Consider the following 14615-nt stretch of genomic DNA (forward strand, 5'->3'; position numbering starts at 1 on the left):
TTCAGATATGGGAATGTAAGAGAGAGAGGGGTGAAAGGCCTGCCAGAGGTCTTGCTGTTACAGTCCTACCTTGCTGAGGTTCAGGGTCATCCCTTTTCCACTCCATCTTTAAGCAAACTGAGAGAGAAATCTTGTTTCAGCCTTTGCAGGCGTTCAAACACATTTAAAATTAATCCCAGCCTGTCTTTTGGGTCCTTTTTGGGCTGTTGGTAACAGTGATGTTCACTCGCTTGCAGGTTGGGTTTAATTAGGCAGTCTGTTGTGGTTTGATGAAGGCTGTGATGAAATAAACGCATGGTTGATTTTCTTAAAAAAAAATTGCAGCCGGCTTCTGTAACCCGGCACGGTAAGCCGTGGGCTTGGGGAGAACCAACACTGCCTGGAAAAGAAACCAGTGTGCAGATGGCGTGTGGTGGCACGTGTCTGTCGGTGGCCAACACTCCTCTGGCATGGGGGGCAAGTCCGTGTGTGCGAGCGCACCAGGGAGCACGTGTGTGGGCAGGGCCTCCCCCGGCATGAGACCAGGGCCCTGACTCCCATGGGGAAGAACCACTGTCCACGTTAGAGGTGGGCGGGAGACATGCCAGGGAAAGCCCAGGCTGAGAGTCGAGCTGTCCCCTTAGGCCCCAGGCCCCTGAGCGCCTCCAATGCTCACCGTAAGTCTCTCGGGCTGTCTTGAAGGGGCCCCAGGGCCCCCCGCAGCTTCTTCAGCTGCCTCCAGAATCAGGCATAAATCAGTGGTTGAGGTCCTGGTGGAAACAGGCCAAGGCTTCAGCCTTAGGTTTCCCCGTTCAGAGGATCATAATGGCACCTCTCCCCAGGTGGGGCAAGTGAGGGGGCCCTCAGGCCGGTGGGGGGCATTCTTGCCAGAAACCGGCAGGAAGAACCTCAGAGGAAAGGAGGAGGGATGCCAGGAATGGGCAGCTGGGGGCAACAGGCACTGCCGCTCCCTGGAATCGGGAGGTGCTCCTTTGAGGATCTGGGGCAAAGCCTGGCCCAGGGGCCCTGGAGAAGGAAGGCTGTGCCGGAAGGACGGAGGTGTGCGCAGCCCCTTGGGAAGCTCCAGTGCTTCTTGGTGTAAAGCTGGAATGGGTTTCAGGGGCCTCCCTGTGGACTTCTTCTCCCATCTCCACCATCCCCAGGAGGATTGAAGTGGGGGGGGGGGTGGCTGGAGGGCCAGAAGCCAGAGGAGGTTCCCCAGGGTAAGGATTAAAAACCAACCGGAAGGTACACCAGAAATGGAGCCTTTTCAGGAGGGAGCCTGGCGAACGTTTAAGAGTGGTATCGAACAGATGGCAGAACACTGCCAGCTCGACACCTTTGATCTGTTCATACATTATGTATCTTTTTTGATGGGAATTTCAGTTTGCTCCCAAGTGGGAAAAATTTATTATGCAGATTTAAAAGGAAAAAAGGAGGAAAGGAGGAAGCAGAAGTATGACAAATCAAGGGTGGGAGGAGAAGGGAGAAGGGGAGGCAATCAGAGGTGGAGGTTAACGGGTCTGTGGGTGGTGATCTGAATGACAAGTGCCGGATGAGAGTGCCCTGGATTGTCCCAAATCTGTCTGCCCTCACATGTCTGGACAAATAAGGCTGGAAACTGGGGATGTGAAACCTTCAGGCGAGACACGGAGGGGTGGCAGGGTATTGTCATAGCCATCGAACAAAGCCTGTCCTTCGCCTTTCAGTTCAAGGCGAAGGTGCCTTCTGGGGACTGGAAGAGGCTGCTTCAGACTGCTGCTACTGAACGAGGCTCACCCGAATGTAAAAAGGGCGCCATTTTCATCCCAGTGGCGGCCAACCAGCCTCCTTCAGGAGAGAAAGGCCCTGCGGGGGCTGCAGACATCTCTCCAGGCTGTCCTCTGCTTCTGGAATAGGGAGACCAGCAGCCTCTGGGAACGGAGGAGGCAGGCAGCTGCCGTGGCAAATAAGGGCTGAGGGCTGCTTCTGCATTTAGTGCCGGTCACCGCCTCTGGGCCGGTTGTGCATCGCACAGCGTCCTCTCTTTCTGCCCTGTCTGGGATCAACTCTGCTTCATTTCCTCTGAGGGAGCCTGCGCAGAAAGATCTTGGCTGTTTGACCATAGTGCTGCTGAACCACAAGGCAGCACTCACGACTGAGTTCCTCATCTGGGGCTCCCTCCAGGCTCGCAGGATGCCTGCGTCTTCAGAAGGGAGGGATGAACTTGCAAGTTCCACACAAAACCCTCTGACCGAAGAAGAGGGTCGCACAGCAGGGAGCTCTTGGTTTGCAGCTCCAGGCTGCAGCCCGCCTGAGTTCCTCATTTGCAGAACTGTCTGCTGTTGTTTCAATCCCTGTTATTTAATATCGCCTACAGCCCTCCCTCCCCAGGCAGGAGACTTTAATTATCGTCTCCAAAGCATTCTGCATACAAAGCCAAAGCTAATTTCAGGGCACAGAGCAAGTCCTTGCGGGGCGCTGAAACTTCGACACTCACTTGACCCTCTTTAAGCCTGCGGGCAAAGGCCCTGTAGGAAGGGTGGCTCTCCTGGAAGGTCCTGAGTTTTGGGGGCAGGGGGGCAGAGGGGATCTGGCCTCTGCCACTTGCCCTGGGAATGATCGGACTCTGGCAGAGATGCTCCAGCAGTGCATTTCTAAGGAGTATTTTCTGGCTGCGCTCCCAGGTGGGAAGGGAGACAAACATGGCCAGGGGTGGCAGGCCAGGGATTGATTGGGGGGCTTTCAGATGAAGCCCCAAGGGGGTCTTTCCAACAGCCCAGCCTCAGGGTCTCCAGTGTAAGGTCCAGCCTAGGTGGGCCAGGCATTGCCCCCATGACGAAGTGCTGGGAAACACCATGTGTGAACAAGAGAAGAAGAAGAAACTGGTCAAGGAGGAGGGACTTCAGGCTGCCCAGCCAGATCTCTCTGCAGATGTGGCAGGGGGCTGATCAAGAGCAGAAGGGCCCCTGCCCTTGCAGAATGCCACCCTGGGCTTGTGCCTGGGATTGGAGTCGATGCTGTTTGAGAAACAGCCATTTATAAACTCTGCCTTGTGAATTGCTTTAATCTCTGCCAATTGGAGGAGAGTCACCTCATTGGCCAATGAATGAGCCCAGCTCTTCAGCTCAACTGCTATGAAAGAAGTTGTGCTGTTGCTGCTGGAGTGTGGCCCCATTTCTCCTCCTCCTAAGTGCTCCCACCCAGGTAGGAAGGGGGAGGAGGAGGAGAAAGCCCCCCCCACCCCCAGGTTTCCCTTGCACTGGTGGCCAAAGCTGGATTTAGCTGTGTGGCAGTGAGGAGAAAAACGGAAAAATGGCAGCAGAGTGTCCAGGAGGTTGCTTAAAAGCGGGAGTGGGGAATGAGGTCAGCCAACGTCTCTCCCCTCTGTCTGGGGGGACTGACCCTTTCTGCTCTTGGCAGTGGGAAGAGAGCACAGCCAGATGTGCTGAAGCCCAGGAGTCCCAGAAGATGCTGTCGCTTGAGGTGGAGAATTTGCATTCGGAGCTGGAGGCTGCCACCAGGAACAAAAACTTGGTACAGGACTGGAGAATTGCATCTTGGCCCAAATGCCCCCCTCCCCGCTAACACAAAGCACGGACTATAGCACTGTTCCGTTTTGCTGCAGGTCGACGAACAGCTGTACCAACTCCAGCATGCGAAAGCTGACCTGCTCAAGCGCATCGAGGAGGACCAGGAAGATCTGAATGAGCTGATGGCGAAGCACAAAGCTTTGATTGCACAGGTGAAGGGGGTGGGGGAGAGGATCCCCTCCCTCCCCGCAACGGGTCTGGTCTTACCGGGGTGGCTGGGCACCCTCACTAATGGGTACGGAGCGGCCGTGCCTGGTCTGCTAGCCAGAGAGCGGCCTCGCACCTTTTGTTCCACTGTCCTCTTTGTGTAGGGCTGCAGGGTCACTAGGCCCTTCAGCCGGGGACCCCATAGGAGCTGGACGACTCATGTGCCCACAGAGCCCCCTCCCCTCCCCTCCCAAGGACCGCCTTTCCTTTCCTGAGATTGCGATTTAATTAAACAAACTACACAACGGGAAGCCTCTGCAACTCCAAGGCCCCATCCCCATTTCCAAAGCCAGAACCTGCCGGCATCACCCAGAGAGTAGCACCCACCTGCTCGGATAAAAGGTAAAGCTAACAGGGATCATCCTGGTGGAAACGAGGATTGAGCAAGCAAGGTTGCCTGCCAACTTTCTGGTAAATGCCTGCTGTGGCAAACATGTCTTGAGAGTACCCGCAACACGCATGTTTAGAAAGATTGCCCGCCCTTGCCATGGGCTGGCCAGCACATCCTACTTGCCAAAGGGCTCCTACCTGTGACCTTTCGCCTGTCTCGACCCTCCACCTGCAGCGGCTCAGAGTCAATGCCCTTCTGCTTTCTCCGTTTCTGCAGTCGGCAACTGACATCACCCAAATCCGAGAGCTGCAGATGCAGCTGGAGGAGGTGAAGAGGGAGAAGCATGCCTTGCAGGAGAAAGTAAGGGTCAGAAATGCGTAGTGCCTAAGCTGGTGAGGCTGGTGTGGGGTGCAAAGAGAGCTGGGGAGGGGAGTGGCTGGGGGGTAAGGAGGGCAGCGGCTGGAACGAGGGCCTTCCTGGGGCCAGAGGTCTCAACTCCTGCCCTGCGACAGAGCTCAACTCGTAGGTGGAGACGTGGCAGCGGTGCCCCTTCCCGCTCCACCTGCTGCATCCTCTGTTCCGGTCTAACTTTTAATGGCCCTTTGCTGCAAGACCACCCCTGACCCCCACCCAACCGGACAACCTGGGGGGCAGGAAGCATGGCACCTCGAGCTACCCAATCTTGTTAATCCTTGCATGACAGTGGATGGAAAGCTGCCCACACGCCCTTCTGGTCTGTGCACCAATTAAAGGCCCGGAGAGTGACTTGGAAAACGGCCAGCAGGGGCTGAGGTCCACATTCTCTTTTCCTCCAACAGCTGCAGGCAGCTCAGGCCCGGTTGTCCTACCTGGAGCAAGCCATGGTGGAGCGGTCCATTGTCAGCCGCCAGGAGGCCTTGATCTGCGACCTGGAGAACAAGATGGAGTTCCAGAGCGTTCAGATCAAGAGGTTTGAGGTATGGGGATGGTCAGCAGCTCAGCAGCCCAGGGAGGGGCAGGGGCAGGATCCCCCTGCAATCCAGGCACCCCAGATTGCCTGCACCGCATGCTCCTCACCACAAGAGTGGAGATATTCCCGTCAGTGAGAACTGGGCAGGCAAGCTGAGGCCTGGGGAGGGTGAGTGACGCGTGCTGCTTTTACTGCCCACTTTGTCCCCAAGAAGGCAGTTCGACCCCTTTCTCGGGGCAGCTGTCCCTCAGCTGGGATGGCCCAGGGGGCCTTCAGCCAGGTGCACCTTCTCAGCCCTGCCATTCCAGGGGATGCGGTGAAGATAAGTCTGTGTGCACATGAAGGGCGTCTTGAGGTCCTTGGGACAGAGGGAGCCATTCCTGGGCTGGCACTGCCCAGCTCCCCTGAGTGACCGGCCTCCCCGCAGGTGCTGGTGCTCCGTCTCCGGGACAGCGTGATCAAGGTGGGCGAGGAGCTGGAGAAGGCGAGGGAAGGCGAGGCACATGAGCGGGAGAACGCGCACTACTACCGGCTGCGGCTGGAGGAAATGAAGGCCCATGCAAGCGAGTTGGCGCAGAGGGAGCTGGAGGCCAGTCGCAAGCGGGTGGACCTGGTAAGGGCGGGGGGGGGGGTCCCGTTCAGTCTCTTGAGCCCCTCCAAGCCTGACAGAGGGGCAGAGGAGAAGGCTGGCATGAACATCACTCGCAGGCTGGATGAGGAGGTATAAAACTCCGTTAAGACTGAAGCAGGCGGAACTCTTTTATTTTTATGGATGACATACGTTGATGCTGCCTTGCGCCATAGGCCCCAGGATGGCTTACAGCACGATGTTTCCCAATAAGTGTGCTTATTTGCCTGAGTACCTAAGGCTGGTTTTTCTTCACAAATGGATGCATAAATCATGGTTCGTGCCTGTCTTGCTCTGCTATTTGGTAGCGGGTGGATTTTTCCCGGCAGAAGGGGCCGGATCCCCAGGCCCGCCTCACAAGGTCCCTCCTGCGCAGCTGAGCGTGGAAGGGCTTTCTGTCGGCAGGGATCTCCTCTGTGCCTGGAGGGACGGCTGCAGAGCGCCTTCCCGAGGGCCTCTTCTCTCCAGCGCAGGACGCTGGGGCCGGCCTGGGGGGCAGGAAGCATGGCACCTCAAGCTACCCGATCTTGTTAATCCTTGCATGACAGTTGATGGAAAGCTGCCCGCATGCCCTCCTGGTCTCTGCACCAATTAAAGGCCCAGAGAGCGACTTGGAGAAGCCACGTAGCTTTAGTGCCAACCTGCGATTCAGATCCGACCTCTTTGTTTGCCTCAAGGGCACTGTGGTGGAGCTGCAAAGGGAAGAGGGATGCTGAAGGTTGCCTGCTAGGACAGGCAAAGAGAAATCCTCCAATTTATCTTAGGCCCCGGGGGGAGAGATTAGAACAGGACAAAGATTAACAAAGCAAAGAAAACAAAGCAGGAAATAAACAACAGTGAAATCCTCCCCTCCCCCCTCCCTCTTGGGCTGCGATGCTGCTGCTGCCATCAGGCCCTTCTGGCAGCAGACATTTCTCCTAATTGCAGGAGCTGTTATCTCAGCGCGGGGGGGGGGGCGCGGGGGGGAAGCAAAGTGCGGTGTTTTCCTCCTTTTCGCCATTCGCGAAAGAAAGCCTCATTTTGTTCTCACTTTGCCTGCCTTAATTGTTTCTCAGCTTTAGCTGCTGGCTTGGTGGAAGGAGCCGCCAAGGATCCCGTGATTCTGTGAACTCCTTGGAAGGGCCCCGTATGTCCCCCTCTTGGAGTGGTGTGGGAGCCTCAGAGGGCCATGGAGTTTGCAGGAAATCATGCCACTGAATTCAGGACAGCTGGGAAAATGGCCAGTGCTCCTTCCCCATTTCCTGTGCAGAAGGAAGCTAATTTTCCTAGGCATCCTGGGGAGGAAACGCATGGGGCCCTTTCGCAGCCCAGCAGCAATCTGTCAGCCCTGCGGATTGCTGCCACGGCCTCCACTCTGAGGACTACTGTTGGCTTCCCTCTCCATCTCACCTGAGCCTTTAAAAAACTGGGAGCTTCCTCATTTCACAGCCAGGGAAAGAGAGAGAAGCCCCAGTGCCTTCAGCGGCAGAAATAAAATGAATCTGAAGAACCCAAACCCATTGGTTCTGCAGGAAGGGAGGCTGTGGGAAGACTTGGCTGCTGAGGATGGATCTCTGGCTACTCTTGAAAGCAGTGGGGCAGCAGCTGGCTGGATGGTTCCTCTGAATCGGTTTTGATTTTCAGCTCCCGCATGGCTCCAGCTCAACATCCCACCCCCATTTTGCTGATGGTGGGCAGATGCTTGGTGAGAAATGGGCAGGCAGCATCTGGCCCGGGCAGTCGTGTAGCTGAAGAAGGGGCTGGATTGACTACATCGCATTCACGCTGGGCGAGGAGAGGGTCTGGGTGGCGGTGTCTGTTGGCGGCAGCTCGCCAGAATGGAGCAGGCGTGGCTCACGTCGCTGCAGCGATGGAGGATGCTTCCTGCAGGGAAGTGTGTGAACGGGCTGTCTGCAAATAGTGCTGCGAAATGGGGCCAAGAGTGGAGGGCAAGAACTTGCGCCATCAGAAGGGAGAAGGAAGTTGAGCCAAAGATCCTGCAGGGACAGCCGGGAAGATTTTTAGGCAGGGTGCGATTTCTCGGTGTTTTTTTTCTCTTTGCTCTTTTACGGTTGTTTCTATAGGTAGGTTGGCCGTAAAAATACCGTTTCTCATCTGATGTCCCTCTGGGTAGGTACCACCTTTCCTTTCCTTTGGCTGCTGCAAAATCATTTCCAACGTCCTCTTTGACTGCTTAGGTTCAACTAGGCAGGCTTGATTAGTGCACCGACAGAATTTATGCTTTTCTAAAAAACTTGGATTGTAAATGGGACTGCTGAAGCGTTTTTACATAAGACACAACCCTAGTCGTCTCGCCACCGAGGTTTGGGAGTGCTGTTATGAAAAATCCTGTTTCCCCAGAGACGGCATCAGTGAAATAATTTGTGTGTAGGTGAACATGACAATGCTGTTGTGTCTCCTTTGTGAAAGGAAGGATGTTTCTCTTCAGCGTTGCTCGGTGGGTGCTCCTTTTTTAAGAAGGATGTTTAGTCTCCCCAGTTTTATAACCAGTCGTTTCCCAGAGGTGAGGGGTGGCCCTGGAGACTCCTCCACCAGGTAGGGGCCCTCCACGACCCGCAGAGAGAAATCTGCCCTTGGCTTTGATGGCGCCTTGCCCGGGGAGTGGGCCATTCGCCCTGGAGCTCAGAGCTGGCAGAGGCACACCCCTTGGGTGGAGGAGGGCTTTCCAGCCCTGGGAGCTGAGATTCCGGATCCCAGGGTGAACCTTGGGCCTGCTGCTGCGATGGGGGAACATCCACCTGGGAGACACAGCTCTTGTGGCTTGCAAAGGCTAAGAAATGTAGCTTCATGGGCAGAGGGCATGAGCTGGCCTCCTCTGTGCCTCTACCCTGCCCATTAGCAGCAAAATGCCTAAGGTCACACTGGATGGCCTCTTTGCAATGGGCAGAAAGAGGAGACAGAAAACAGAGTTCAAGATTATGGCCTTTGAATAACTTTGAAATTTTTTTGAAGGGCAGTTATGTGCCTTTACTTTAAAAGAATGAAAAACAGTAAGGAGTTTGAGGGAGGGTTGAGGTCCCACTCCATTTGCCAGGAAGCACCCTGAAAATCTTAAACCTGGGGTTCGCCCTTCAGCCCGGCCTACCTCCCAAGACTGTTGGGTGGATAGAGCGGGCGAGGGGAAGGGCTATCTCCAATCAAAGCTGATCAAAGCTTGCATGCTGCCCTTGGAAGTCCAGAGGGGTCCTTGAGGCTGAGCAGGTTGGAAGATTTGAAGGTATACTTAAAATAGCGAAGGGTAAAAAAAGAGAGGGAGAGATAAATATGTCTTTAGAAATGTGCAATTATGTCAGCCCCCTCGTCCCATCTCCCTGTCATCGCACGAACGCATCTTGGTGCCGTGCCATTAAAATACCTCTTGTTCGCACAGTGACCGCCTCCACGCGCAAAACGCCGAGTTTCCAAACCACCCGGAGGAAGCGGCAGTGGCCCTGCCGCCTCCCAAACATGAAGCCGCCTGCGGGGGGGGGGGGTGCGCCTTTTCAGAACCAACCCCGATTCCCAAGCCCTTAAAGAGCAACAACCACAACAACAGCACACCACCACCACCACAATGACTTCCGTTTTGGACATGGAAAGAATAAGTCAGAAGATAAACATCTGGTGGCTAGTTCGTCCCCCCTTTCCTGGAAACCTCTCCCACTCAGGCAGGGTTTCATCCTTCACGAGGGACGACCCCTCTCGCCTCCTTGGAGCTCCCTGTGGGGTGCAATGGGGTGGGGAAGAATGCCTGTTTTAACCCTCCTAACAACTGCACAGGGCATGTTCTGTGCTTGCGGTTGCACCTGGCACAGGGGGCTTCAAGGCCAAAGGGAGGATTGGGGCCCCAATGTCCTGGGTCCATGGAGGTTGCTCTGGGCCACCTTCCCCACTTCTGGTAGGTGGGAGTCATTGTTGGTCCCAGGCATCCAGAAGGCACAGGGCCAATCCTGGTGTCTCTCGGGCTGGAAGGGTTCAGCTGGTGGCTGCTGGGAGGAGCCGTCCCCATTGGCCACACCGGGCTGGTCAGAGTTGACCCGAAGGGTGAGCAAAACCCTTGCTGTCCTGGTCATCCTGGTTCCCTTGTTTTACTAGCGTGGCTGGCTGGGGTGGGGTGTAGCTAAGCTGGCCGAGACAAATCCTCTGGATCCCATGGGGTGTGTGTGTGTGTGTAGCATCACCCCCATTTCTTGCAGGTCTGCTCCAAATCCAGCTCTGGCCTGACACCAAATGTGACCTCTGTGCCTCTGCTGGCCATTGCTCAGGCTGTCTGGCATGATGCTTGTGAGGCCCTGGCCTTTTCCTTTGAGGGCGAGACCCCCCAGCAGCCCTGGCCTTCACTCCTTGATCCCAGCTGCAGAGCCCCTGGCTGCCTTCCCTTCTGGGTTCTTCCAAGCTCCTTGGAGCATCTCTGCTTTGGTGGCTTGGTTCACGCTGCTTCCATCCATTTTGCTTGCATGTCCCTGAGACCTTTTGGAAGCCTTCTGGCCCTGGGGTCCCACAGAAGACTGTGACCCGCCCTTCCGAAAGCAGGGACACCACCGAAAGACAGGCAAGCCTGGAGCAGAGGTGGCTTCCCAGAGGAAGGGCAGAGTGGGCATGGCTGGGGCAGCACTGGAGAGTCCTGCCTTCCCTCCATTGCTGGCTCCCGGCTAGGAAAGGAGGCAGGGGCAACGTTTCTGAAGTGGGCCAAGGGATTTTGCCCCATGGTTGTTGGTAGGCAGGAATTTCCGGATGCCAGGAAGAAGGACTGAGATTTGAATTTCTTCTCCTGGAGGACAGGGAGTGATGAAGTTGTGTTTGTGGTGGTGGCTATTGGCCAAGCGTCTTTAGGATCAATAGGCTGTTTGCCTTCTTGATTTTTCATTTGTGAATGGCTAATTATCACTCCTGCTCTCCAGGAAAGCTGGGCTGGTTTTCCCAGAAGAGGCATCTTTCCGTGCTTGTTTGTATCTCTTGGTATAAACGAGGCTGCCCTTCCGCAGCAGGGTCAGCTTTAAAGAGCCGCTTTCCTGGCCATTCCTCAGTGGCTCTTCTGGCAGTAGCAGAAGTTGGGGCAGATGCTCTTCCCGGATCCTGCTTTTGCCCCAGCAGAAGGCCCCCAGCCCCTTCGTGCGCACTCCATTTCTTGTACTATTTTGTATTAAAACAAAAAAAATCACCATCATGTTTTCCTTCAGCTCATCCAGCCCACAACCCTTGGGCCTTCTCGGATTTACTCTCAGGAGCTGCAGGTCTGGGAAGGCCTGCAGCTGCTTTTGTGGGGGGCTAGCCCTCCTGGTCCCCTCCGTGATGATAATTTGATCGCTGGCAGTTTCAGTCAAGTGGAATTGCCAGGCTCTGCAATGCTGGTGACATTCACTGCTCTTAGGGTGGGAGGGAGGGGGAGGAAGGGGCCAAATCCCACTTTCTAAGGACAAGAAACTTGAGATTCGGCTGCTTTTGCAGCATTGCCAGCAGGAGCCGGAAGGACAACTGGCTGAGGCGCTGCTGCTTCAGGGTAGTACAGACGACAAGGTGCTTGTGCGAACCTGCCGCTTTCATTCATTTATGGTCAGCCTCAGGTTAAACTCAGAAAATGGGTTCATGCAGTGAACAAGTTAAGGCATTGTGTGAACCCAACTGAGCGTTGCACTGCTCCTGCTTCGTCATCTCTCTGCATTAATTGCTGAAAGAGAGGCAAAGCCCCGCAGGCCTGTCCGGGGTGGGAGCAAGCCGCCTGTATTGCCTCCGGCTGCCTGAAACCTGCTCCCCTTTCCTCAGGAGAAGCAAGTGGATGAGCTCTCAGCGGTGAGACAGACTTTGCAGGCGGACCTGGAGACCTCGATCCGGCGCATTGCGGACCTGCAGGCCGCTCTGGAGGAAGTACAATCAAGCGATGAGAGCGAGGCAGAGAGGTGAGTGTGCGGGAGGCCGGCTTCCCAACCCCCCACCCCCTGGTCCTGGCTCGTCTGTCCCCTGCGACGGTCTGTGTGGCTTCTACAGATTTCCAGCCATGGGTTGACCTTTCTCTGGGCTTTCAGCTTTCCCAAGGGGTGTAGCCAGCGCATGGCTACATCAGGTGGGAATCTGCTCCAGGGAGCTGGTTGGGGCCTGGTGAACCAAGAGGCGCCATTCTGCCCCTTTGCATTGATGAGGTGTTTTAGCACCATGGACAGGGCCCTGGGACTAGAACTTCTCCAGGTGATGCAAGAACCCTCCTCCTGACTGTTATTGGGGTGTAGTGGAAGTTGCCCCCACCATGTGCTTTTGGGGAAGGTTTGGTAACTGGTTCCATCATCTAGACCAGCCTGGCATTTCCCTTCAGCTGGAAATGTGATGGCGCAGCGACCGGCCCACCTTTGTCTTCTAAGTAGGTTAGAAGGTTTCCTTGGACAGGTGCTGGCCCATGTGCTGCACCCTGGGATCTGTGGGTTAGGGAGTGGGCTTGGGGTTGCGTTTCCCCTCAGGTTTTCCTTTGGCTAGCTCTGACTTCATTCTTTTGAAGCCTCTGCTTAATGCCAAACTATACTCCAAAGTATGTTTGCTTGAAATTCGGTCACTTTCTTAGCAACCGTGATGGCTGCCCTCAGCAGGGGGCTTGGGGAAAGCCAGCCCAGACATAGGGCCTCTGTTTTCCCAGTGCAGCTTCACTGTTTCTCTCCTCCACTGCCCCAGCCTTCCTGTTCTCCAGCTCTGGGGTTTGTGTAATGAACAGGAAAGGGGACTGATCCCAGGAGCCAAAACCACAAAGGAATCTTTTTCAAAAGCAGGCTGCCTAGATTGACCAGTGTGCGTGTAAAGACTGGGTTGATTGTGATCTGAACCTTGCCGAGCTGCGGAGCATGACTGAAATGGAAGCTGGAGAAAGAGGGAAGTGGGGTGTGTGCTGGCCCAGCCCATGTGGTCCTTGCCACAGACAGTCATGCGTTGACTTCCTCCTGCCTGCTTCAGTCAGATTACTTTAGGGAAAGACCAGCAAGCTGGTAACTTGGAGCTGGGGATGGAGGGAATGGGGGCGGTTGCAAAAAATATTGGGGGCCACAGTATTTGGGGTCACGCCTGTAGAGAAGTATGTTATTTGGAGAAAATGCCCTTCCAGTTTGGATGTTTGAGGGGCCAGTAGTTCAGGCCAAGATGCTTCTTTGAGTTGCCAGAAAGAAAAACATTTTCACAATTTACTGGACCTTCCTGATGGCTGTAACAAGAAGATGGAAGAGGAGTAGCTATCTATACCTTCATATCGAAGCCACTGTCCATTTATTTCTCTGATGTGTTGACATCAGTGTAGTTCACAGAATAATTTTCCTTGATAATAGCAATGATTAAGCATGTTAATGGAGTGTTAGCAACTCTGCATGGCAGCTCATTTTCACTCACTTCAGTCTCAAGTTTTGAGAAGAAAAGAGAGGACCACAGGTCAGTTTATCTAGTATTAATAATGCCAACATCCAGTTGTTTATAAATTCTGTACAGAAAAAATCCACCACATCTGAATTTTCAAATGAAAAAAAAAAGCATCATTTTTTTAAAAAAAAAACAGGAGCCCCTTTTGAAATTCCTGTCCCAGGAGAGTCATCCTAGGGCTCCATCCTGCAGGGTAGGATTCCAAGATTTGTTGGGGATGGGTCCATTGCAAAATCCTCAGGGACTGAAAAGCCATCATCGATCCCAGAAGCAGAAATCTACATTCAGGGACTGGGAAATTCCCTCTGCTCTCCTAGCTGAGCCCAGGAAAGGGTCAGGAGATGTTAACTGCTGAGAGGGAAACGTGCCCTTGTCCTTCCTGGCTAATGCTTTCTTGCATTCCCCCCCAGGAGGGCAGCCCTGGGGCAGGCGGGGGCTGCCTGGAAGTTCTGCATTTCAGAAACCCGTGCGGCTTCACAGGCTGTTTGTGCTCCAGCCTCTTCCTGAACGATGCAGCTCCTGTCAGGGTTGCCCTTGGCTATCAAAATGAAATTGCCAAGGTGCCAGCCCACGCCCCCAGCCCCCCCAGCCCAGTTTTCTTCAGCCTTATTGGAAATACTCACCTGGCTCTTCAAAACCAACCTGCCCGGGCATTTCTTGCCCTGACAGCTCCAGGGTGCATGATAAGGCTTCCAGGCTCTGGGCAGGTCTAGCAGAAGCAGACTTCGATGGGGCGGGGCTCTCATCATACAGGCATTTCTCCCCCAGTCCCGTCCTCAGATGTTAAGCCTGGATGTTCCTCCCCGGCAGGAGCCCTTTGCTCAGTGCAGGTGTGGGAAGGGCGCTGGTTTTTGTGGCAGGATCTTGCCTCCCCCCGCAGCCTCCCCCTCCCAGACTCCAAGGTAGTTTTCAATCTGTGGCTTGTGATGAGAAAACTTTGGTGGCCCTCTGGACCTAGATGAATATCTCCTGGGGCCACCTGGTGAGAGGTCAAGGCCCCCGGGGGATTTTGTGCATGAGAAATAACATGCTTAGAACGGGTCTCAGTTTCACTGCACATACGTTGACAAGTGCATGTATTTCAAGAGCATGCGTATAGAAAGCAATTCCAGGACGCTTCATTTTTCTGTGTGAAGCTGAGAAGGCATGAGAAGAATTTGCTCCCACAGTTCTTTTATAGAGGAGGTCATTATGAATGCCTGTTCCTCTGCTGGGTTGAGACAGTTGTGATTTTGCTCCAAAGGAGCTTGGTGCAGGAGTGAAGGTCCAGCCCTGGCTGGCTTGGTCCCACCCAACGGCAGTTCGAGGCCTGGGGCTGTCTGTCATTGATCCCAGGAGGCCCAGGCTCCTCTGGCAAGGCCTGATCCTGGTTCCCCCTGGGTCCTGAGGAGAGGGTGGCTTGCCATTGGGAACCATGACTGATTTCTCCTCCCTCCCTCCCTCCCTCCCTCCCTCCCTCCCTCCCTCTTTCCAGCATCCAGACGGCCCGGGATTCCCTCGGTCCACGGCAGGAGATGTAAGTCAGCCTGAAGGAGGTGCCTGGCTGGGGCTGATGGGTGACCTCAATATGAAGCCCATTGATTA

General features: G+C 54.9%; 2 protein-coding genes across 2 annotated transcripts in view; one reads left to right on the forward strand and one right to left on the reverse strand.

The window, feature by feature from the left end:
- TFIP11 (tuftelin interacting protein 11) overlaps positions 1-14615 on the reverse strand; it is a 148832-nt gene that overhangs the window by 52973 nt on the left and 81244 nt on the right. The window lies entirely within an intron of this gene.
- Positions 1-14615, forward strand: part of MYO18B (myosin XVIIIB) — a 63269-nt gene that overhangs the window by 39970 nt on the left and 8684 nt on the right. Inside the window, exons 35-41 of the mRNA XM_063315468.1 lie at positions 3382-3495; positions 3587-3703; positions 4366-4449; positions 4908-5045; positions 5466-5651; positions 11409-11542; positions 14506-14547. Of these exons, the coding sequence (XP_063171538.1) occupies positions 3382-3495; positions 3587-3703; positions 4366-4449; positions 4908-5045; positions 5466-5651; positions 11409-11542; positions 14506-14547 (815 nt within the window). The remainder of the gene's footprint in view (positions 1-3381; positions 3496-3586; positions 3704-4365; positions 4450-4907; positions 5046-5465; positions 5652-11408; positions 11543-14505; positions 14548-14615) is intronic.

The sequence above is a fragment of the Candoia aspera genome, chromosome 15 (genome assembly GCF_035149785.1).
Source record: "Candoia aspera isolate rCanAsp1 chromosome 15, rCanAsp1.hap2, whole genome shotgun sequence".
NCBI classification, from domain to species: Eukaryota; Metazoa; Chordata; class Lepidosauria; order Squamata; family Boidae; genus Candoia; species Candoia aspera.